The sequence below is a fragment of the Coffea arabica genome, chromosome 4e (genome assembly GCF_036785885.1).
Source record: "Coffea arabica cultivar ET-39 chromosome 4e, Coffea Arabica ET-39 HiFi, whole genome shotgun sequence".
Classification (NCBI taxonomy): domain Eukaryota; kingdom Viridiplantae; phylum Streptophyta; class Magnoliopsida; order Gentianales; family Rubiaceae; genus Coffea; species Coffea arabica.
Window position 1 is genome coordinate 2,584,848 of NC_092317.1, and position 24,126 is coordinate 2,608,973.

General features: G+C 38.3%; 4 protein-coding genes across 4 annotated transcripts; 3 read left to right on the forward strand and 1 right to left on the reverse strand.

Annotated features, from left to right (window-relative positions):
- Positions 1 to 3,608: 3,608 nt before the first annotated feature.
- Positions 3,609 to 10,021, forward strand: LOC113742445 (probable 26S proteasome non-ATPase regulatory subunit 3). The gene is made up of 9 exons (XM_027270278.2): positions 3,609 to 3,765; positions 4,282 to 4,372; positions 4,474 to 4,664; positions 5,999 to 6,136; positions 6,220 to 6,356; positions 6,582 to 6,636; positions 6,717 to 6,827; positions 8,511 to 8,750; positions 9,250 to 10,021. The coding sequence occupies exons 2-9, from the start codon at positions 4,294 to 4,296 to the stop codon at positions 9,760 to 9,762; spliced, it is 1,464 nt and encodes a 487-aa protein (XP_027126079.1). The 5' UTR covers positions 3,609 to 3,765; positions 4,282 to 4,293; the 3' UTR covers positions 9,763 to 10,021.
- A 2,727-nt stretch (positions 10,022 to 12,748) lies between these two features.
- On the forward strand, positions 12,749 to 16,779 carry LOC113742169 (protein ALTERED PHOSPHATE STARVATION RESPONSE 1-like). The gene is made up of 4 exons (XM_027269918.2): positions 12,749 to 14,087; positions 14,498 to 14,673; positions 15,011 to 15,234; positions 15,827 to 16,779. The coding sequence occupies exons 1-4, from the start codon at positions 12,986 to 12,988 to the stop codon at positions 16,617 to 16,619; spliced, it is 2,295 nt and encodes a 764-aa protein (XP_027125719.1). The 5' UTR covers positions 12,749 to 12,985; the 3' UTR covers positions 16,620 to 16,779.
- Positions 16,780 to 17,191: 412 nt separating this feature from the next.
- On the reverse strand, positions 17,192 to 20,094 carry LOC113742641 (ras-related protein RHN1). Its single transcript, XM_027270521.2, has 7 exons — positions 19,925 to 20,094; positions 18,777 to 18,854; positions 18,521 to 18,688; positions 18,186 to 18,234; positions 17,880 to 17,953; positions 17,582 to 17,675; positions 17,192 to 17,437 (listed from the first exon to the last, which is right to left on the reverse strand). Exons 1-7 carry the CDS (start codon positions 19,961 to 19,963, stop codon positions 17,340 to 17,342), a joined length of 600 nt encoding a protein of 199 aa, XP_027126322.1. The 5' UTR covers positions 19,964 to 20,094; the 3' UTR covers positions 17,192 to 17,339.
- A 722-nt stretch (positions 20,095 to 20,816) lies between these two features.
- Positions 20,817 to 24,126, forward strand: LOC113742639 (uncharacterized). The gene is made up of 3 exons (XM_027270520.2): positions 20,817 to 22,272; positions 23,567 to 23,638; positions 23,826 to 24,126. The coding sequence occupies exons 1-3, from the start codon at positions 21,655 to 21,657 to the stop codon at positions 23,826 to 23,828; spliced, it is 693 nt and encodes a 230-aa protein (XP_027126321.2). The 5' UTR covers positions 20,817 to 21,654; the 3' UTR covers positions 23,829 to 24,126.

A 24,126-nucleotide genomic window follows, 5' to 3' on the forward strand; every position in this document is an offset into this window, starting at 1 on the left:
GGGTTGAGCTAAATCCACACCCATAATGCATTAATGACTTGTACTATGAACATTCAGGAGTTTGGATTTAATGTCACCCCTTTTACTCCCCTTTTTAATAGTAGAGGAGGAGACTTGTGGGTCCATTTGCTGGTGTAAAATATCATAATATAATAAAAGAATCAATTAAAAATAAAAAAGCCTCGAATTTCAATTAGAAATTCGTTGGCTCTTTAGGATCTGCCCCCTTCAATTGCGAATTTTTTTTTCCAGTAAAAGAGAGTATGTCGATTAGTTCGTCTCTGGACTCGATCCTGAGTTGATCTTTCGACACATGGGTTGAACCATGAATGGAAACATAAGCCTTCTTACCAGTACACTTTTTGGGTAAGGCCATACAACATCAGTTGGCAGGTGACTTGGCTCATGTTCCTATTGATTAAATTGGATTTTAAAAGCAAAAATTCTTTTAATGCATAAGGGATATTAATGTTTAACGCTTAAATGAGTACTTATTTGATTTCGTTATGTGATTAACATTTATTTGGATTGCCTCTCGAAAACACTATTGTTAATAAAAACTTTATTGCGTTAATCAACTACCATTTTATTTTACGTGCACAATTGTCAATAAAGTTGCTACAAAAACACTTTCCTGGGAACACCCGGAAAGGCATCCATTCATACATAGCCTTCCTTTTAGTTATTTTAAAAGAACATCATTTGATGGGGTATTATCGAGATTTTTTTTAGAATGTGTTAAAGGTGATTTTAAGAATGATCTCGAATTTATCCAAAAATAATTTGAATAGTTATGAAAAAGTTGTGAAAAATAATAGGACGAGAACGGTATTGTCAATAAAGTTGCTACAAAAACACTTTCCTGGGAACACCCGGAAAGGCATCCATTCATACATAGCCTTCCTTTTAGTTATTTTACAAGAACATCATTTGATGGGGTATTATCGAGATTTTTTTTAGAATGTGTTAAAGGTGATTTTAAGAATGATCTCGAATTTATCCAAAAATAATTTGAATAGTTATGAAAAAGTTGTGAAAAGTAATAGGACGAGAACTGTGCAAAGAGAAAGAGGAAGAGCAATCTGCATTAGAGGGGAAATATAGGTGTGGACCTAGGAAGGGAAAGAGAAAGAAAAGAGACATTTAGCAATCCACATTAGAATCCTTGAAGAACAATTCCTTATACTATATAAGATTGATTTTTTGTCAAAGAATAGGTTGAATTTCAACCGCATAGGTGGGGGTTTTCTAGAAATGTGAATTGTTATGTATTAATTTAAAAGATTTAGGTACAACTTAACGAGGTATGTATTTGGGTATGTTTACTGAAATGATCTCATTTTAATACATTTAAAGTTGTCATTACTGAGCCATCTTGATATTGATGAAATGTGTAATGAGTGTGCAACCGTTTTTGCATTTTATACAACCCATATATGCTTATGTGCTGGTATAATTACCGAAATATCCCTTAACTATCAATAATTCTCCATTTTAATACATTTAAGGTTGTCATTGATGAGTCATGTGGGTATTGATGGAATGTGTAATTAGTATGCAACTGTTTTTGCATTTTGTATAACCCATATATATTTGTGTGTTGGTGTAATTACCGGAATATCCCTTAACTACCAATTATTCCCCTTTTTAGCCGCAGATAACCGTTTGAAATGTTGCTTTGTCTGAAACGTTTTAATGGTTGGCGAACTGTTATGAATGTTAATGGTTTGGTTGGCACCCATTGAAATGTTGCTTTGTCTGAAACGTTTCAATGGTTGCCGAACTATTATGAATGTTAATGGTTTGGTCGGCACCCATTTCTCTATCATTTATAATTTGCATTTATGAGTCACAAATGTTGTTCAGTTTATCCCCTTTCAACTTCAGGGATTAAGTTTTTCCTTTTTGCCTTTGTTTACAACGATCTGACTCATCTTTTTCTCTTTCATCCGAACTCAACTCTGAAATTATCTATTATTTCATAATTAATTACACCCCAATTCAATTGCCGAACCGTTGGTATGTTAATGCCCAAACGGTTGATTATCAGTTTCTTCCTGTTCGCATTCTGGGATTGGGATAATTCTTCTTGGTTTCATACTAATCAGCTCAGAATGCTCTTCAATCGCAGCTACTCATGGTGGTTTAGCTTGAGGTTAGATTCCGCCCCCTCCCCAATTTTTCAGTTCATTCCTTAATTTTATCGTGTGTTCTTAATACCTGCAATTAGTGACTTTTATCGCGTTGCTAGCTGCAAGATAGCATTTTTTTCATAGATTCGGTTGCCCTCTGTAATTTGATTGGGTTGATTATAATCTTATAGGTTTGGAGCAACAGCAAGAAAGAGCTCTCGGTGGGGATTCTGGAATAAGGTTAGTTTTCTGTGTTGCTCATCCTTTCTGTATTATCACCGACTTTCAATTTGACACCGTTTTATTGTAACGTTGTGTGAATTGATTGATTATATCGTTTATTGTTGATTTGGGTGTGAAGTGTTCACTTCACTTACTGCTAAATGTGTTCTTTATTTTATATTGTATGAGAACAAATTTTTATGCTGTATTCCATGCCCGAAATTGCTATAAAGTTAATGACAACTTAATCTATAATGAGAAGAAGCAATATGGGACTTGCATTCACTAATCTGTCAAATGCAAGCTGGTCAAAGGTACCGATTAAACATGGGACCACATCAAAATGGATTAGCAGTGCTACAAGCGTACACAGTAACGGAGCACTTGAGAGATCTCCAGGAACTCAACTCTCGAAGAGCTCACTGTCATATCAAAGTACACAACCAACTATGTAACCACATCAACATCCTGAAATTCTGGCAGTGTAATAAGCGTAGCTGAAATAGCAGAAAAATCAGACTTTATCTCTTAAGGAAAGGCAATAGATGTCACAGTGACAGAAATGGAGACAAGGAAAAGAGTCGACCCAACCAATTTGGACACCTCATCTTCTACAAAGTCCAGTGAAGGAACCAGTGGTGCAACACCTGCACAACAAAATGAAGGAATCGCCAAGAAGCAACACAACTGAGTACTTAAGGCTGCCTATTAAAGTATTTAAATTAGTCTACTACTATTACTATCACTAAATAAGGGACTGCATGGTGTCAGGATTATAACTATTACTCTCTTTGTTTTCAACAATCTTTGACTATTACTAATGTTCTCGTTTGACTACTTTATGGACTACTTTGTGGACTATTTTTTTTTGCAATAGTAACTGCTTCTTATTATTTAATGGCTATTTCTTCTCATAATGTACTATTGTTTGTTCAACAAAAAAACCTCCTTCCCCACAAGCACGACACTCCCCCTAGTTTTGAAAATGAATTTGGGTTTGCTTAAACAGTGTGTCTTTTGAGTGTCTGTTTAAAATTTTACTATTAGAAAAAATGTTGGTATTCATCTAAAATATTTAAAACTTTCTATCCTTTCGAAAAAAACCTAGAATTTGTTTTTCTAGAACAGGCTATCCAAAATACCTAGTTATCCGGGCCATTACATTGTCTAATCGCACCAAAGAAAACTTTTTTTAACAATCTTGTCTACACAACAAGCCCACTAGCCCAATGCCAAAACCCGTTCTACTCCAACCCAACCCAACCCAATGGTCACCTCCCCTCTCCTCCCAAAAACAACGACCACTCCCCTGCCTTTGCCCAAAGGAAGTATCGGTCGCTCTTGTCCTTCTCTGCCATCCACTTGCTGTTCTTCAGGGGTTTTTGAGGTGACAAATTTCGGCTAAAGATTGGTATGCACATTAGTTTCTTACCATTTTTGGTATATTTTTTCTTACATTGATTCTGTCCAGTGTATTTTACTTATCGATTGGGATTTTTGGGATATTGGCATTGTCTTTTCATTAATTTTCTAATCGTAGCAGAGCAGAAAAGCTTTGTGATTTGGTCCTAAGCTGAAAAGGGTCGTCCCGGACGATTAGGCTGGGGCGACTCACACGGAATTTTTGGAATCCGGGCGGGTTGTCACCAGTTCTGGAGTGTACTCCTAGACGAGTTTTTCCTCATAAAATTTAGGTTAGAAGCTAAAAATGGAAATCGTATTGAATGGTAGTGTTTGATTGGTTTTGTTGGACTGCAAGTGAAGCCTCCCGGGACCCTCATTTAGTTTCCTGTTTGAAGCCCAGTCACCTGCCATATCCATACGAATTTGAGAATCTGAACATATTTGTGCACTGAGTAACAGAATGCATGAAGCTGCATAGATGGCCTTCTGGTTTTTCTCAATGATGTTGACGTTGCTTTTTTAGGGTACATTGAAAATGCCCGGAGACGTTGAGATGAAAGAGCAACCAGCCCCTTCAAATTCTGTCACCTCCACTGGCCCATCCACTCTGCAGCGTAATTCTTTCTGTTCTCATACCTTTTTACTGTCTGGCGTTCACATAGGTAAGTTTGGGCTTTAACCAGTCCTGATTCAATACAAAATCTGTGGGTTGTAGACTTGAAAGAGATAGCATCACTTATCGAGACCGGTACATATGCCCGGGAGATTCGGAGAATAGTGAGGGCTGTCCGGCTAACTATTGCTTTGAGGAAGAAGTTGACGGCATCAGTGATTTCTGCGTTCTTGACTTATGCCCTCACACATGGATCCGAGGTGCATACACGGTTGTCCTCATACATTCCCAAGGTAAGAAAATAGGAAGTCATCTTTAAATTTGGTTCATATTTTGAATTTCAGTTTTTCGCTTGTTGATTTTTTTTAAAGTAAATTTTTGCTTTTGTTGTTTGTTCAGTGCTTTTTTGTGCATGAACTGGCAGTTATAGCATGTCAGTTTGTTGCTGAAGGAAGAATATTCGGTTTGAACGTGACTAGATTCTATTGTGTGCCATCTCATCAGTGGGGTGGGGCACTTTGCTTCTAAACTATTGCTGGAGTTTGGACGAATTGCATCTTACAGTTATCATTGTCACTTTGACCTCATTTTTTTATAAATCTAGCAAAATTAGATAGGGCTGTTTGGTCTGTGGACATAAGATATGTGTCATCACATGCTAAATCAATCTTGGATGTCAAATGCTAGTTGCATCATCTGTTCATATGAGCTTTTATGTGAAGCTGGAGACTCTAGCTATCCCACTAATTGAGCTTGTGATTATCATTGTCTCTATTGATCACCATTAAGACGTATTCTGTTACTTTTAGCTATGGTTTTCTCAAAATGTGGCAACTATTTTTTTCAGTGCTTTTAGGTCTATGAATAGTTGGGAAGAGTTGAATATAGGGTGCAGCGTGCAAAGTAGTCGTTGGAAGTGCAAAGTGTTGGTGAAATTAATGTAGAGGATGCAAGAAAAAGCATTTCCTTTACTCATATATGGTGACTTCTTTGGTTTCATCTTCTTTATCAACTTGAGAAAATAAAGCTTAAAATAAATCAAGTTAATATGCCCATATTCTGATTCTGCATTCCTCTGAGAGGAAGGTTAGCTAAGTTTTACTATTACTAGTAGCGCATTCATGCGTTATATTCCGAATATCAAATTACTAAGCTGGTTCCTTCACTTTTCTCATTACACGTCCAATTTCTGTTATTTTGCTACTTTTCATATAACTTTTACTGCATAAATTGTGTCTCCGTTTATATTTCGTGTAACATCACAGCAATGGAATTGACATCAGTATTCAAGCAACCAGACATGGGAATGATGTAGTTAAAGGTGGTTTAAGGGCATTAGATAAAGCATTGATCATATAGTGTATTAATCATGTTGTGGAATTTGTGGAAATGAATTTTGAAATATCGTCTAAACAATAGGAAAAGATTTAAGGGAATGACACTCTGTGTACAAACCCTTATCCAGGATTTTGGCAGAAATTTTATATTCAACAAATTGAACCAGTAGTAATTGGTTTGTCTTCAGTGCCTTCCTGTTAGTGCACTTGTTTTATTCCAATTGTATTGTCAAACAAATATGGTAGCCTTTTGAAATCTGCAGCTTGACAAAGTTGATGGTTTTTTACAGGATGATGAGCATGAAATGGAAGTTGATACGGCAACATCTGCAGTGCAATCCCCTGCAAAGCATTCTCTGCCAGAGCTGGAGATTTATTCTTATTTGCTTGTCCTCATATTTCTCATTGATCAGAAGAGATACAATGAGGTATGGTTTACATCACCTTCGCATGCTTGCACACTCTGATATAGTTCTTGATGTATGAAACTGCTTTCTCTCGTTCTTCTCAGGCTAAAGTATGCGCCTCAGCAGGCATTGCACGTTTGAAGAACCTCAATAGGCGAACTCTTGATGTTTTAACATCCAGGCTCTACTTTTATTACTCTTTGAGCTATGAACTTACCAGTGATCTTGCTGAAATTCGTGGGTGAGTTCTATATTACTTGCCATTTCTTATATCTGATGCCTCATAATGATAATTTGTATAAATGGTTCACAAGCATACAACAGCTATATTGTGGGTGCTTATTTTTATTTTTATTTTTTTTTGGCACTGTCTTTCTGTGCACGTGTGTGTTCTTGTGCTTGTGCATGTGCTTTACTTGTGTATCCTTTCCTTCCAAAACTTTACCTAATAAACTTTAATTCGCAGAAATCTGCTTGCTCTGCATCGGATTGCAACACTTCGCCATGATGAGCTGGGTCAGGTTTGTAACCTGAAAAACATGGCTATGGTTTTAGTGGCAGCTTTCATCATATATTCATACTTAGCAGCTCATTGATGCAGGAAACACTTCTCAATCTGCTGCTTCGGAATTACCTCCACTATAATTTATATGACCAAGCAGAGAAATTGAGGTCAAAAGCACCCCGTTTTGAAGCTCATTCAAATCAACAGGTAAATCTAATAAATTTCTTAGTTTCCTCCATTACAGAATCTTCCCTTATGCATGGGATATTTTATCCCTTTTGGGACTTCTTGACTTTTCTGCACAAAAGGAGTGGTAGGATCTACTAATTAAATTGGGTTAATTACTTTTACCTCCCCTCAGGTTTGGCCAGTGACAGGTTGAACCCTGACCTTTGGCCAAATTACAAGTAGCCCTTGTCCTGGATGGAGGATTGCTGGTTTGGCATTGTTCAAAGGACTTTAACAACCTCAAGATTTATTTGAACTGAAAAAAAAACGAAGAAGGAAAAAGATAAGAGTGCAAATTAAGAAAAAGATCAAGTCTTCTGCTATGTGTAAAGCACTTACCATGGATGTCGAGTATCCCTTCCATTGTGCCAGACCCAACCCCTCCCAAAACCAGTGGCCAATCTGCTATCTTCCAATGTAGATGCCTTCTATTTACTATATTGCTCCTTTTCCCAACCTACCCTTCCGTCTTCCCAAAAAAGAAGAAAATAAAAACTTCTACAATCAAACTCACCACTTGCTCAACATCTCTACAGAAGCACCAAAGCATCCCACTCTGTCATGGCCTCCTGCTTCTACATTCACACCACCAAGATTGTTTTTTCTTTGGGGGGTGGGAGGGTTGGGATCTTTGACATATATTAAACCCCTACAGTTCAGGGGGAGTTTTGTTGAGGAAAATTATGAAGTCTGGAGGTATTTATAGAAAAACAATCCTGTGGAGTTATAATAGAACAAAATGGGACAGCATTTACATGGCAAAAGTGATGCAAAAACGTGTTTCCCAAGGCTATTCAAATTCAGAGAATCTAGGAAGGAACTTTGACTTGGAACTACAAACACACTCTTTTATCCATGTAAAACTTGGGAACAAAGTGGGAGAAAAGCCAATCATTATCTTATCAGGTTGGCAGACCCAATAAAACTTCATGCATTTTTCAACTTTACCGCTGCGCATTTACGAGGGGTTTAATGTTGATTTCCGGATTTGAGCTTGTCAAGTTATATTAGGGTACTTTGCTATGGTGTTTGGCATGGTAGTTGGCCTGTTAACACTTGCAAGTGGTGCTGTATGTAGAGGAGCAAGGGGACTCGTGAGTCGATTTTCTAAGTGGGGCCCGTGGAGGGAGGTTGAGAGATGGTACTGAAGATTGGGTTGGAGATATTGGATTTGTGGATGGGAGGTGGCTGTGGAAGGATTGAATGGATCCCTAACGGAAGAATTTTATTATTTTATAAATTTTGGGACTCAATAAGGGCATTGTGGGCACTTCTTGTTTGTTTTTTGCTGAACTCAGCAACATTTCTGATGTCCTTTAATAACGGGGTAATTGGAGAAACATCTTTCTAGTCCAAGGGTTACTTGTACTTTGGCCTGATCTTGGCATTCGATCTGTAATTTGGCAAATCCTGAGGGAAGGTAATTGTAATTAACCCATTGTATTATGACAGTTTTTTCCAACAAAACTATAATTGACTGGAAGAAACTGGAATCTGTGGAATTTGGCTTGTGTTAGGATATTACAAATTGGTAAAGTTCATGATTTTACTTTCTTCGTTTTATGGTTTTAAAATGAAAGTAAAGCTTTTCTGCTCTAATCCGTTTGATGCATATCAGGGTTGCAGCTTCTTGTCCTTATCCTGGACTTTTCTTGGTTGCAGTTTTGTCGTTATCTCTTTTACCTTGGAAAGATCAGGACAATTCAGTTGGAATACACTGATGCTAAAGAATCCCTTCTGCAAGCTGCAAGGAAAGCACCAATAGCTGCTCTTGGTTTCCGAATTCAATGCACTAAATGGGCTGTAATAGTACGTTTACTGCTTGGAGAGATCCCTGAGAGGACCGTTTTTATGCAAAAAGGAATGGAGAAAGCTTTGAGACCATATTTTGAGCTTACAAATGTGAGTTTGGGTTGTCCAATTTCTTATCGTTTGGAATTTTGAGCTGGGTATATATAACCTACACAAAGTGACTTTTAAAACACACTATGCTTATGCCATACACACAAACAGGGGTACTCCTAAAAATCAGGAGGTGGGCCATCTTTTATTTATGTCTATCGTACAAGTCGTATGTTTCTTGGAGTAGGATTTTCCAAAATTTTGCTTGGATGATTTAAAGCTTTAATTGTGCAGGGAACACAATAGAGGGGTTAATGATAATTATTGCATTTATATACAATAGTAGCAGCAGATAAATTAGTTATTTGTAGGAGAGAATTGTGATGTCCAGCACAGGCTAATGTTTGAGATGAATGGATGGCACTGCAACTTTGCGGCACCCTCATGCCAGAAGGATCTTCCACAACCACAAGACACTGGAAATTCTAAATAAGAGGAGTTCAATTAGTGTGTTATTCCTGCTTTTGAATTAATTCTTTGTTGGTTATAATGTACTCAGGCCGTTCGAATTGGAGATCTGGAGTTGTTTAGGACAGTTGCTGAGAAGTTCTCAAGCACATTCAGCTCAGACCGAACCAACAACTTGATTGTGAGGTTGCGGCATAATGTCATTAGGACTGGGCTTCGTAACATTAGTATCTCATATTCCAGGATATCACTGGCTGATGTTGCCAAAAAGCTGCGGTTGGATTCAGCAAACCCCGTTGCTGATGCTGAGAGTATTGTGGCTAAAGCAATTCGAGATGGAGCCATTGATGCCACATTGGATCATGCTAATGGATGGATGGTGTCCAAGGAGACGGGGGACATCTACTCGACTAATGAGCCTCAAATTGCTTTTAATTCAAGAATTGCTTTCTGTCTTAATATGCATAACGAAGCAGTTCGTGCTCTACGATATCCACCAAATTCCAACAAGGAAAAAGAAAGTGCTGAGAAGAGGAGAGAAAGACAGCAACAAGAGCAAGAGCTCGCTAAGCACATAGCTGAAGAGGATGATGACGAATTCTGATGAAAAGCCCATGATCATGGGCATCTGGGGATTTTGTAGCTATAATACACCATCCCATTGATCTGCCTTACGAGTTTTGCTAAACTGCAACAGCTGCTCCTTTATCTGAATAACTTTTGCCAATCTTGTACATTGTGATGCGAGGTCTATTGTTTAGGCGGTTTTTTTTTTTTTTTGATCGTTTGACTTGCATTGCAGAAACTTACTTAGAGCATCTATACTTGCTCTAGCTATCTATGATGTTTGGTGCATTTGACGACTTTCTTGTCTACCTTTATTTCGTTGAAAGGAGGCCAAGAGCAACAGGAGGCTACGCAGAAAAATTAAACCCGCACTGCAATTTGTGTCCCATGTGAGCAAAGATTGTCAGCTTATTTACAATATATTCAAGCCTTGTATAGGCTTGAATGCCAAGTACAGGTACCATAGGGATGCTGTCTTCTACTGAAAACATTAGCTACATGGTTTCTGGGCTTGAGCTTTTACACTGAATTCCGCAGCAAGTAGAAATGATACGTGTGCCCTATGGCCCTATCTACCCAATCCTTGTATGGCCGATCCAAATTCACAAAACCTGATGGCTGTGGCTCTGTAGTAATGGCTAGTTTTGGAGCATAGGATAGAAAAGAAAAGATGAGAAGACTTAAGTTATGAAAGGAAAGAAGAGGAGAAAAAAATGGTAGTGATTTTGATGTTATTTGAGAGTTTTCGGAAAGAAATGGAATGATTTTGAATATATATGTCATTAAAATTTTGTTTAGTGCTCATCGAAGGATAGAATTGATACTTTGAAAAATTTTGTAGGCTTTCTTCAACATTCTGTCCAGCAAACATTCTGTCCAAATCAGGCCATAAGCGGGCAGAAAGGTTTTTCAACTGTAGCAGCATACTGAATCCCTACAAATCAGACCGAATCTTTTGTTTTCTGTCACGAGTAAACTCACAAATGAGAAGAAAGTATTCCTTCCTCCCACTTTCTTTTCTTTTCCTATCAAATCCCATCTCCCAAACCAGCTTTGTCTTGCGAAGGACAACCAGGGAGGCGACTCAAAAGTATTAGGAGTGATTTTCTGATGGAAGGACATCATTATCGGTAATCTTGCATACTTCTTACATACTATTACTACGGCACAATGTGCTGAATTACAAAGAGGTGGATTTCATCATTATGAAAAGAAGGTGAAAGATATAAATCTTCTGGTTGAAGCAAGGAAGCTAGAGTATAAATCATTCTTTTTCCTTTCTAACAAGTTGGAACCAGAAAGAAGTAGATAATAGTAGTGGTATGGAGTATGAAGCTTCTCAAAATTTCCTCCTTTTTCCTGGAATCTTGTGATGGTCTCGCCGCCCTGGTTGATGACTTTCATCAACTAAAGTCGACCACTGTGTTGTCGGTTTGCAACCAAGTCCAGGCCTTTACTTTATTATTTTCATTTAAAAGAATCCGACTCGGCTCGGCTCACTTCCCAGGCTCAAAAGTCTCTTATGTGACCTTCGCGATTAATTTCATTTTGGCCCTCAAAGTAGTCAAAAGTTTTAGTTGATTCTCTGAGAGTAATATAAACTATTCGTTTTACCCTCGCTACAAGAATATTTGTTCCTATTTCATAGTTCTGTTTACCATGCAATGTTTAAATCATATATGAAGGACTTAGCACCCATCAAATGAAAGACATTTCAGTGATTCTACCTACTACAGTTTGAAATAATTTTTTATATATTGGCAATATATACACCAGTGAGTTTGGTACGTACACCAATACACGACATGAAATTTAAATTCAAATTATGATAAAGTGATAAACTTACTAGTGAATGCACTATCAATTTTGAAAAGATTAATTCATATAACATACATTTGGCAGCCACTTATTACTTTACCTTAATGGTACAAAAGGATAGAAATTTTGAATTTATGGGATATATATTTTAAATTGAATGGTATAATGACATGCTAGACTTATGAGATAATGAGGAGTGAGGCATAAAAGATGTTAAATAGTTAAAGCTAAATTGGAAGCAATGCTTAAATTGTACCTCTGACATTTCTCTCTCTCTCCAAGTTTTTAGGACCAAAACAAACCTTTGACTTTTAGATGCTAAATTAAAACATATTATTGTCTCTTTAGAGGGAATGATTAAGTGTTAATCCCGCTCTACAATTCTTAACATTAAAAATATACACTTTAAGTCCGCGAAAACTAGCCAATCTTGGAGATCTTATACCAAATTTTTTTTGATTTAATCCCTATTTTTTTAGCTCAGTTTAAAAAAAGGATATAGGCTATTTTTAACAATTTTAATTAAGCATTTAGTATTTGACTAATTTAACAAATAAAAAAGGATAACAGTATTATTCTAATAGTTTACTTAAACTAAAATGCTAAAAAAAAATTTTTTTTGGAACAACAAGTCTTCAAAATTTTGCTAACTGTATTTATTATTAGTATTATTATTATTATTATTTATTTATTTATTTATCATTATTATTTGATTTAAAGTCTAATAAATTTAAAAAAGTATATAAAAATGAAAATCAATCCTGTAAGATAGTAAACTTTTCTTATACATTTTATCAATTTGATTTTTGTATAGTAGTTATTACAAAAAAAACTTGTGTCTTTTAGCAATAAGCAAAAACAATAGTAAAGTTACAAATAATTTCACAAATAAAAAGGCATTATTATTATTATTATTATTATTGCACTCATTTTTTTTCTTTTTTGGCTAGAGTTAAGATTTATAAGTTTGACTATTATGCATAGAGTTCATCTTATATATATTGTTACAGTTGAATACATGTACATGAGCAAAATTTTGATAATATATATGTTAGTAGTGTATATAAAATTAATTCTTATTCATGGGGAATAAAATGCATAATTTTGAGGTTGGACGGGATAATTTGTGACTACTCCAAAGTTCAGGGAACAAAGAGTGATTTCTTGAAAATTTACCTTGCTACTAATGAGAGTCTATAACACTAAACCACCAAACAAAACAGAACCAGAAAAGGGGGTTCTGCCTCAGTTTGTCTGCTCTGATCACTTCTCCGCTGATCCCAAATTCTTCATCAATAGCAAGAAGAATAATAGGTTCCGCTTCCCAAACGGATCAAGAATCAAAATTCCTTGGCCCTTTTCCTCTCCCTCCCGAATTCTATCCATTCATTTAGTTTATGCAAAATTGAATAGTTAGCAGACCGGAGGCGGAGGGGTCGAAAATGGGGTGCAACCAATCAAGGATCGAGAACGAAGAAACCGTAACACGATGCAAAGAACGAAAGCAGTATATGAAAGATGCCGTCGCTGCAAGAAACGCTTTTGCCGCTGCCCATTCAGCCTACGCCATGGCCTTAAAGAACACCGGAGCTGCTCTCAGCGATTATGCTCACGGCGAAGTCCAATATCCCTCCTCTCCTTCCTCATCCGTCCATGGCGGACCCGCCTCTCTCCCACAGCCCCCCGTCGAGCATCTTCCCCCTCCTCCCCCTCCCCTTCCCCCCTTTCACCAGCCTCCCCCTCCCCCTATTCAGCGTGCGGCCTCCATGCCCGAGATGTCTTTCCCCAAACGCGATTTGAAGCACTCCGACCCGATTTTGGAAGAGGAGAATGAAGATGAGATGGAAACCGAGAGTAATCATGGCGGGTTGAAGCATCGGAGTAGTAAAAGTAGCGGTGGGGTTGGAAGTAGGAGTGGAATTGGGCGCAGTAGTGAGGTCGTGGATGATGAAGAATTGCGGAATCCGCCATCGCCGCCTCGACCGTCGCCGCCTTCGCCGCCTTTGAAGCAGAATCGTTCCCCTCCCCCTCCTCCTCCGCCGGAGCATAAAGGTATGACTTCGTGGGATTTCTTTTTTCCGCCAATGGAGAATGTTCCGGGGCCGACTCTGGCTGAAGTGGATGAGGGGAGAGTGGAGAGGGAGGAATTGGAACGCAAGGTGTTAGAAGAAAGGGCTAAAAGAAGTGAAATTGATGCTGAAGGCGGCATTGGTGGCGGGGATGGAGGTGGTGGTAGTGGTAGTGGTAGTGTTGGAGGTAGGAGGAGTGCTGGTGGGAAGGCGGAGTCAGTTGAGGAAGTGGAAAAGGCGCCGGAGCTACCACCGCAGCCACCTCAGGTAGCCCCTCCTCCAAAGGTGGTGAAGAGAGTTAAACAGATTGTTCCAGCTGATGCTAAAAGGAGGGTTGGGTCAAGTGTGAACTTGCTGCAGATGTTCAGTGAATTGGATGATTGTTTTCTTAAGGCTTCAGAGAGTGCTCATGAGGTATCCAAGATGCTTGAGGCGGCTCGGTTGCATTATCACTCAAATTTTGCTGATAATAGAGGTATGCATATATTTTGGTTTCTTTTAATCTATTTTTTATGAGGGATTTCAAGGATTCAATTTTTGTATCAGCTAGTTTTCTGTAATTGTTTCTAAAGATTTAATTTTGATACGTGTTTCACCATTATAGAGCGATGCTAAGGTCTATGGTTTGCAGCTTCATTTATCCAACGCATGTCATTGCATAAGTGACCATAGTCATGTATATCCCTGTATTGACACCAGAAATTGATATGCTGCAGTTAATTTGTAAAATGTTTAGGGCAGGAGAAACTGCAGTTGGTTGACTTCGTGTTCTGATTGTTTGTCATGTTGCAAACCAAGTTGCGCACTTGCTCTGTGTTATTGGGAGTTAAGAAAGGTGATTGAAATTTTAGGCTGATAATATAACTAGTTGTGATTGTTTTGTAGGACATATTGATCATTCTGCCAGGGTCATGCGTGTCATTACATGGAATAGGTCCTTCAGAGGTTCGTCAAATGTTGATGATGTGAAGGATGACTTCGATTCGGAAGAGCATGAAACCCATGCAACAGTTTTAGACAAGATGCTTGCCTGGGAGAAAAAATTATATGATGAAGTAAAAGTATGTGGGGTGACATTTTTTAATCATTTTGCCTTGTATTTTTCCTTCTTGTTTTGTCATTCAATATGTTCGATTTGCTAAAGCAATGAGTTGCTTAGGTTTAATTTGATTAGCTTTCTTTCTTATACTGCTGCTGCTGCCTTTTCTTGTTTGTACCTTTTCCCTCCACCCAATTTTTAGTTAATATATATCTGATTCATTTTTCTTCCATTTGTGACCATAATACATGTTGTGCATGTGGACTTTTCTCTCATTTGTCACATTAGTATGTAATAAGAGTACAAATCTTAGATGCTTCCTCCTAATGAATTATTGTTGCACCGATGATGTTCTTCAGGCAGGTGAACAAATGAAACTGGAATATCAACGAAAGGTTGCTTCATTGACTAAACTAAAGAAACGTGACTCAAATACAGAAGCTTTAGAGAGAATGAAAGCAGCTGTTAGTCACTTGCATACTCGATACATTGTTGACATGCAATCTATGGATTCAACTGTTTCAGAAATAAATCGTTTGCGTGATGATCAGCTGTATCCAAAACTCGTGGCTCTTGTTGATGGGTAAGTGTTTATGCAGATAAACGTATTTATGCCTTGCAGTTAGCAGTTTTTACCTTTGCTTTTTTGGAAATTTGTTCTCTACTTCTCTGTCCTGTCATCTTTTGTCCCATCAAATGAAGCTAGTAGTGACTGTTTATAGGGACCATACCTCAGACAGTAAGAGAATAATTGTGAGGGGATATGGGAATAAAGGGAGGGGAAAGATCAGCTGTCTTGACTTTTGTACAAGGAATGGAAACTTCGCACAGAGATTGGTAGAGTGCAGTTTTGACTCAATGTCATGTTAGAAGTTTCATTTTGAGTTAACCCCAATAAATTGCAAGTGAATATAACCATTTCATTCGGCAAGTCAGAAACAACAGATTACCACATGTGAGAATAGAGGAGCTGATAGTTAGTGTCTGCTTATCTGGAGAAGTTCTTGGAGCTCACTTTTAGAGCATTGTTCACGAACCTGGAACCCTGGAATCTTCTTTTGAACTCTGATTTATTAATTTGTTTACTACACATGGTATATAATTTCCTTAGTCACTTCTTATGCTTGCTTTGTCTAATTCTATGCACTTCTTTGCTGGTTTTGAATGAATTGTAGAATGGTTTTTATGTGGGAGAGCATGAGAGGACACCATGAAAGCCAGTCTAAGATTGTACAAGCTCTAAGTTCTCTGCACATATCCCAATTCCCTAAAGAAACAAGTGAGCATCATCATGAACGGACATACCAGCTTTTGCATGTTGTCAAAGAATGGCATATGCAGTTTGACAAACTCATCAAGAACCAAAAGGACTACATAAGAGCGTTAAACAATTGGTTGAAGCTAAACCTCATTCCCATAGACACAAATCTGAAGGAGAAGGTTTCATCCCCACAAAGACCTGCCAATCCCCCAATTTGTGTGCTCTTACATGCTTGGCATGACTGGCTGGAGAAGGTTCCAGATGAGCTTGCTAGAAGTGCTATTAATAATTTTGCTCATGTTGTAGATCATATAATGGAGTATCAAATAGATGAGGTGAAATTGAGTGACAAGTGTAAGGATACTCGAAGGGAGCTCACCAAGAAAACCGAACAGTTCAATGATTGGTATCGTAAGTATATGCAGCGAAGAACGCCTCCTGATGAATTGGATCCAGAGAGGGCACAAGATAAGGATCTAATCGTTGAGAGGCAGATTCAGGTGGAAACACTCGAGAAGAAATTGGAAGAGGAAGAAGCAGAATACAAGAAGCAGTGCATTCAGGTTAGGGAGAAGTCTTTAGCCAATCTGAAAACCGGTTTGCCTAATCTCTTCCTGGCTATGTCAGGTTTTTCTCTTGCTTGTTCAGATATGTACAGGAACTTGAGGTCCATCTCACAAAAGCGTAGCAGACGCGAGAGTCAATAATGAAAGCAGTGTGTGACCTTATATGAAGCTCTTCATTAGCGGTTTCATTTTAGACCTGAAAAAGAGCACTTTTTAAAATGTATTTTCTGTATGTAAACTATAGTTGGATTTCCACTTTCAAAGCTCTTGAATATAAACCACATCAATGAGATTTAAGTTATATATACATTGTTAAAATGGAAGTGTTATAATTCAGTTGTTCCACTGTTGTATCAATCGACAGTTCCTCTGGAACTATCCGCTCCTCTGCGTGTTTGTTCGAGTCCCAATCTTCCTCTTTCTGTTCCGGTAAGGCCTAGTTTGGGGACTCAGCAGAGACGTGATGTTTGGTGTTACGTTGGTAGACGTGAAAAGTTTTATCCTGGGTTTGATCTTCTCTCTCGATGTCTGATTTCTTTCCAGAGTTCAAAGGAATTTTTGTGGCCTCACCATTATCCCAAATCACCTCATTACTAAATCTTTTCTTTTCTTTCCGTTTCTTCTCATCCAAATGAACTGTCAAGTATCCATGTTTAGTATCCTATGTAGTATAAGTTTATTGGCTTTTTAAGTTCATCATCACCAAACAAAAATCAGATAATGTATCAAAATTAAAGTCTTATCAGTCAACAATGCCGAGTTTTGGCATGGCTCTTCAATACATCGATCAACAGCTTTCAATATTCAAAAGCAAGGGGTTGAAATAGATTGCTCCTCATGACAGCAGAAACAAAATAAATGTTACCGGGAGCAACAAAAAAAGGCTCTCCGACTCTGTGTGTTGCTTTGCAGACGTATTCCTGTTGGCTGCAATGGCGCAGCTTTTGCCAATTTTTTTGCTGCAGATGGCCAAAGAGAAAAAGCTCAGGCGAAGGTTTAGGAGGATTAGCTAAGCCTAAACTAGATTTACGATAACAAGTACATGGAAATGTTAATACATTTCATTAAGCTTTGGCAGGCTGAGCTTAGACATGATAACTCACCCATTTCATAAAAGAGCTCGTTGATATTAAGGGCAGTTTTTGCTGATGTTTCTGTGAAGAACATCCCATTTTCTTCTGAGAATTGCTCGCCTTCCTGCAGAAGTTTAAAAGTAATTCACAAGCTTTTACGTTCGAGATTATTATTATTATGTATCAAGCACCACCATTAGTTACAGTCAAGTAACAAATTTCCAAAGCTCTATGTGCCTGTAATGACCAAATTCAACTCAAGGTCGCTGCCTTTTATCAAACTGTTCTGCAGGATTGGAACAGGAAGAAAAGAAAAAATTATCAGTACCTCAAAGTTGACCTCCCTATTGGGTTCCAAATCTTGTTTATTTGCCACCAAAGCCATCACGAGATTCGGATTACCTGAAAGAAATACATGAAAGACAGTAGAAAACAAGCTACCAGATACACTTGCTTTTCGAGCAGCAATGGTTCTTCATTAACATCACCTAAAAAGGGTAAATAGAACTTGGCTGGGCTGGTTGGTGGAAGTTACATCATAATAATGGTAACACGAATTTGGATTAGAGAAATGACAACACGAAAACAAATTGAAATACAGATGGACTATCACTAATGGAAGAGATGTGTTCACCTTGTCTTTTTAATTCTTCGACCCACTTTTTTGCACGTAAAAAGGTGTCCTGAAGATAGATCATTCGAAATCAAATCCATGAGAAAGCTAAGCTAAGCTAACTACGTGGGGATTAAACATGCAAAGATAAATCTGTGCTAATTGCTTTCTAAGTATTACAATCAAAGAACAAAAGCGAAAAAAAAAAAAAGATCTCGTTCCAAGCAATCATCAGTGCTTCTCATTCTATGATTTGAAGAAATAACAGATGAAATGATGAGTAAGAGGCAATTTTAACCATAAACAGATGTTATAATCTGCTTCAGTAGCCCAGTTTTGGTTACAGGAACACTTACCATGCTTGTGATGTCATAGACAACAATGGCTGCTGCCGCACCCCGGTAATACATTGGAGCTAAGCTATGGTATCTTTCCTGTCCAGCAGTGTCCCATATATCAAATTTCAAAGTGGCCTCAGGCAAAGACAATATCTGAGTAAAGAAAGCAGCACCAACAGTGGGTTCCTGAAAAACAAAAATCATGTCAAGGTTCTTTGACTGCAATTGATGGAAGAAAAATACAACCCTCACCATCAAAAAAAACTTTGCATACCTGGTGCTGAAAAAATTGACCTTTTACAAATCTCAGGACCAAGCTGGTTTTTCCAGTTCCCATGTCCCCGACTAGTACCTGGGGAGATAAAACAACATGATATTACTGTTGACATTATATTCTCTCCAACACTTGCCCTGCTCTTGATTGTATCAAGCATCTCCTCGTCCTCCTTCCTCACAACATCAACTCCCTCTTACTGACCAAGCTGGGCAGACTCCTAAATTTTTTGTTTTCGGATTGTTCTTTCAGGAGGAAGTCGGTGAATGCTGGAGAGAACCAGCAAAGAAAGGAAAAGGATGGAGGAGATTCATCTTGGTTAGGGAAAGCAGAAACTAGCACCAAACCACTAAATGGAGAGACCACATAATCCTTAATATATAGCATTCACAATCCTCTTCCTTCTTGTAGTTTCTACGATTACTACCTCCTGCTCAAGTGCAAATACATCCACTGTTGTCAAAGGCTTGCATCCACCAGAACAACAATCAAGAATGCATCCACATCTTGAGTCTGTGGATATGATCTGCCATATAATAGCTTTTCGTGTCCAATGTTTGGGAGACTGTCCTTAGAACTTTACAAAGTACTAATACACAAATAGACACTGGAGTGACAAAGCAAACATCAATAACTTGCTCTGAAAATCTAATTGACGTGTTAAAATTATCATGAAGCAAAATGCACAACGCCAAATTCCAATCCACATCACCAAGTTCCGACTGATCACCGCTTCTTGATCAGCTTAGCTCAATTAGCTACACAAGCAGTAGGAGAATCTTGGTACTAAAACAATGGAGTCAATTCATGAATAGGGAGATTGTTTGTCCCTTAAGAAAGGTACCTACTACGTCATTTTAGGAAAACAGTCCACCACAGCTTAGTGGATCACAGAAAATCTAACCTCAGGTTTGCATTTAATAGTGCATTCTAGCTTAAATTGGACGAGATATTTTCAATGAGGGGCTTGAGCGGCTTAGAAGCCAAGCATTCACTCCTCAAAGAAACAAAATATGATTTTACAATAAACTACCAAGAATCCACACAAATACCCCACAAAAATTAGAGAGAGATATTTGGATCAGCCAAAAGATTATGAACAAACTAGCCTTACAGATCAAAAGTCACTTTAAGAAGGACGCACTCACCATCTTGGCATGGATGATCTTGTTGCCAGGTCTTGCCATTATAGATTTGATCTTTCTTTTTCGATGGAAATGTTACTATCAACCAATGAACCAGTAAATGTTATGTACTCTTGCAGTTGTTTGATGCTTTGAGTCATAGTGTAACACATGAAATATTACGCTCTGAAAACTGCAATGAGACCAAGTATGAAGATAGAATTGAGAATGGTAGGTTTGAAGCAATGCGGCATTAACTAGTTTGACTGACCGTTAGCATTATCATAGGATTTGACTGACTTTGGGTGCTCAGCTCATTTCCAATTTAGGCTCTTTTTCCAGAAACTGAACAGAAACTATTAGTAAAGCATTTTTTGCCTCTGCTCCCACAGCTCAAGTGACCCTGAGTTGTCTCCTAATCTAGTCTCCTCTTGCAACACTATTGCTAACTTGTGTTCCAGTTTGTTCAATGCACTGAAGAACCCCAACATCAAAATGAATGGTTCTTGAGATACAAAGCTCTAAAACATCATTCATATGCCCCCAAAGATTATAGCATCATACGAGTCCAAGTAAGTAATCTTTACCGGTTACGCTCTCAAACGAATGTAACATAAGCATTTGTGATTATTTAAGCAGGAGATCAATTTTTCACACTTACTTCTGAAAATAGTAATCTTTTTTTTTTTTTGTATTGAATATTAAAAAGAAAAATATTTTACTTTCTGAACCACAAAGCCTATTTTGCCGAGTCAAAATTCAAACAACTCCAACAGATGCAATAATTGCCCTGCACAATTCATCACCTCTTAGTTGTCAAGCAATCAACTCACCCCCAAATAGTCTGAGAGGATAATTTATAGTTTATTATTGGAAAAAAATCTTAGGTAACGAATTCTTATTTTATTTTTATTTTACTTTTTTGTTACCCCTGGGAAAATTTTTGAATGGGGGATCCCTTCTTATCCTATGATCGCGGGCATTTAGTTCGCGTCTTGGAATCGAATTCGAATTCGAATTCAATATCATTCATCTTGGATTTTGAATGAGATTTCGCATGAGATCAATCATTCTAATATATCTGTTTGATTTAGTATTTGGGACGTATATCATTATTATATTTGATGTTTGAATTGCTGATTTTTTGGAAATGGGATACGATAAATTTTCAACTTTACCCAAAGTCTAAAGTCTATCATCCAGTTACAAATTTGAAATCTTAAATGTGAGCACGTCGTATGTATGGTACAAAGTCTTCTGTGATCGAGAAGAGTGTGGATAGAAAGGATAGAGTGTGTTCTTGTTAAGTTAAGATAGGAATGGATTTGGACTTTGTCCAAGACCCTCCAACTACTTGGGGGTTTTGGGGAATTCTAAGATTTTAAGAAATAATTCCAAAATTTTCATTCCAATAATATTAATCTAAACAATCAATATAGGGTTCATTCCAGATCATGATTCCGAAACCCTTGTACCAAATGCGACCATAGTTACTGGACTAACCCTCACATTTATAAAATTATCTTGTCGTAGAAATTTTTTTTTTTTGGGAAAGCACTAGTGTCAAAATAAAAACAAGGTAAAAAGTCATAATCTGGACAAAGTTCATCCAACAATGGCCCACATCACCTGACAGACCATTGGTATTACTCCACACTGAGACCTGAGTCCCCCGCTATATCTCCGGCCACGCTTCCTCCTCCCTCCCTCTGTTTCCGCATTCCCACACGCAACCCCGAAAGTCCCACCAAACTATGACTTCCTCAAAACGCTCCGACGACGCTCCTCCGTCGCCCCGCATTCCACAATCTTACTACCAACAACTCCCGTCGGACCCCCACCAGCAACCCCAACAACCTCAATACATCGTTCTTTTACCCCGTTACTACAACAACCGCAGCCCTCGGTTACACCTCAGCCGCACTTGGCGACGCTGTTTGATCTGCCTACTCACTCTCGTCCTCCTCGGTCTAGCCGTCTTCCTCCTGTGGCCATCCGACCCGGAGGTCTCCATCGTCCGTCTCCGCCTCGATCACTTACGCATCCACCTATTTCCCAAAGCCTCCCTCGACATAACCCTAGACGTCACTGTCAAGATTCGGAACAGAGATTTTTTCTCCATTGACTATAAATCCCTTATTGTTGCGATCGGGTACCGCGGGAAGCAGCTAGGCTACGCCACCTCGGATCACGGCCATATTAAAGCTAGAGGTTCGTCGTATGTTAATGCTACGGTTCACCTGAGCGGCGTCAACATTTTGTCGGATATGCTTATGTTAATTGAGGACTTAGCTACGGGAGAGATAACGTTCGATACGGATACGAAAATTGGTGGCCAGCTCGGCCTCGCCTTCTTTGAGATTCCTCTCCAGGTCAGTTTTTTTGCTTTTAACTCGGTACATTTTACTTCCTGGTTTTTTGTGGCAAAATTTTATTTTATTTTTATAAAAAAAATAATAAATTGAATGGTTTATTCTGCCTCTGTTTAGTATGTGAATGCTTCTTCTGTTACAAGATTTGTCTGAGACTTTACTGGGCAAGTTTTACGGATTTTGAGCTCCTAGCTTTGGACTAAAATGTTTAAGTCGAGAAGCATAGCAAGTAGAGGATGTATTCTGTGAAAATGCCTGCCATGCGGGAAATAATAATCGAATCTGCTTCGTAGGTTGATAAGTTGGATTGGCGTAGCTGGGTGATTAGTTGAATTGTCGATAGGTGGAGATATAGATCAGGGAAAGTCTAAAACCTTGTTTGGTTTGAGTGCATTTGTTGGAAATTTTCCTCCTGTACTTATGCCAAACTCTCTGAACGCTATTTGAGACCGTTCCTTATGCTTCTTTGAGTGTATCTGCAGTGAAAATTGAAACAAAGAGAATCAACTTCCCCCGTAGTATGCTCTGGTTACCAGCCAAACAGACGTTGGGTTCTTGTAAGTCTATTAATGTATAAGCAAGAACACTAATTACTGATATAACCGGTATAACTTGCTGCAAATTGTGAACAAGTAAAGTAGTAGTTAGAAGTTTTTAAAGTTCCTATAAACAGAAATGAGTTTTGGCTGGTAAGCATCCGTGCATGCACTAAACAGAAGCAGGTTTTTGAGTATTGTTAGGTACTAGCATATGGACTCTTTCGTCCATGCCAGCATCCAGACATTCTGAAATGCAATCTATGATGCTCGGTGAAACTTCATTCGTGTCTTGTGGGAATCGTATCTAAAATGAGAAAGCATCATCTGTTAAGCTCCCTTGGGCCTTCTTTTGTATTGTTCACAATTTGTATAGAGAAAATCTTGTATACATTGACGTTGTATATGTTATCATGGTTAGATGCATAAAACATATGCAAAATTTGGATTTGAAGTTCAAATTTAGATTTTTTGCCGTGCATCCAAACTTGGCAGTATATAAAGATTAATCCTTTTGTTTAATGTACATTGCTTGTCAATTTTGACAGAAGTATATGTCCAATAATGCCTTCACAGAACACGTCTATTTTAAGTTGCGTGGGGTGGGCTGGCTCTGGCTGGTCCTCCTATTCTTCTGTTACCGAAGCATAACACCCAAGGAAGACGTAACAAATGGGACTTCATGATTAGCCTTTTCATGCTTCCCCAGATGATATGTGCCCCTGATTTATGATGTGCTTGCTTATGGTGTTCTGCAGGGGAAAGTGTCATGTGAGGTTAATGTAAATATCCACAATCAGACAATCGAGCACCAAAACTGTTACCCTGAGGTAAGCATCCAGTGTGTGTTAATCGCCTCTGCATTTGTTCTTTCATTATAGTTGCTGTTAAGGAAACGGATAGCTACCTGAGGTCTAATGCAGCCTGGTGTAGCAGAACTGTGAAAGATTTATTTGTAGATTTACTGAGTGGCCCTTTCCCGGTATGGCATCACTAACTCTTCTACTCTTTGGGCAGTGATTATGATTAAGCTTGGAGACCACATGCAGCGGCTCCAGAGTTGGCTTTGACAAACTCCCGTTCCTCATTTAGTATAGAGGTCTACGATGAGTGAGAGATTTGGGTTTGGATCCCCTGTTTTAGCGTCTTTACTACTAGATTATGGCGTATTACATTCCCTACAGCTACGGGGAAAAAAAAAATTAAGGATGATGCTGCAGCATATGTATCACGTATAAACTACGTTGGATTTGCCTGTATATAAACCTTGTGTAGACTAGCAGTGTATAATTTCTAATAGAAACCACCAGTTTGTCTA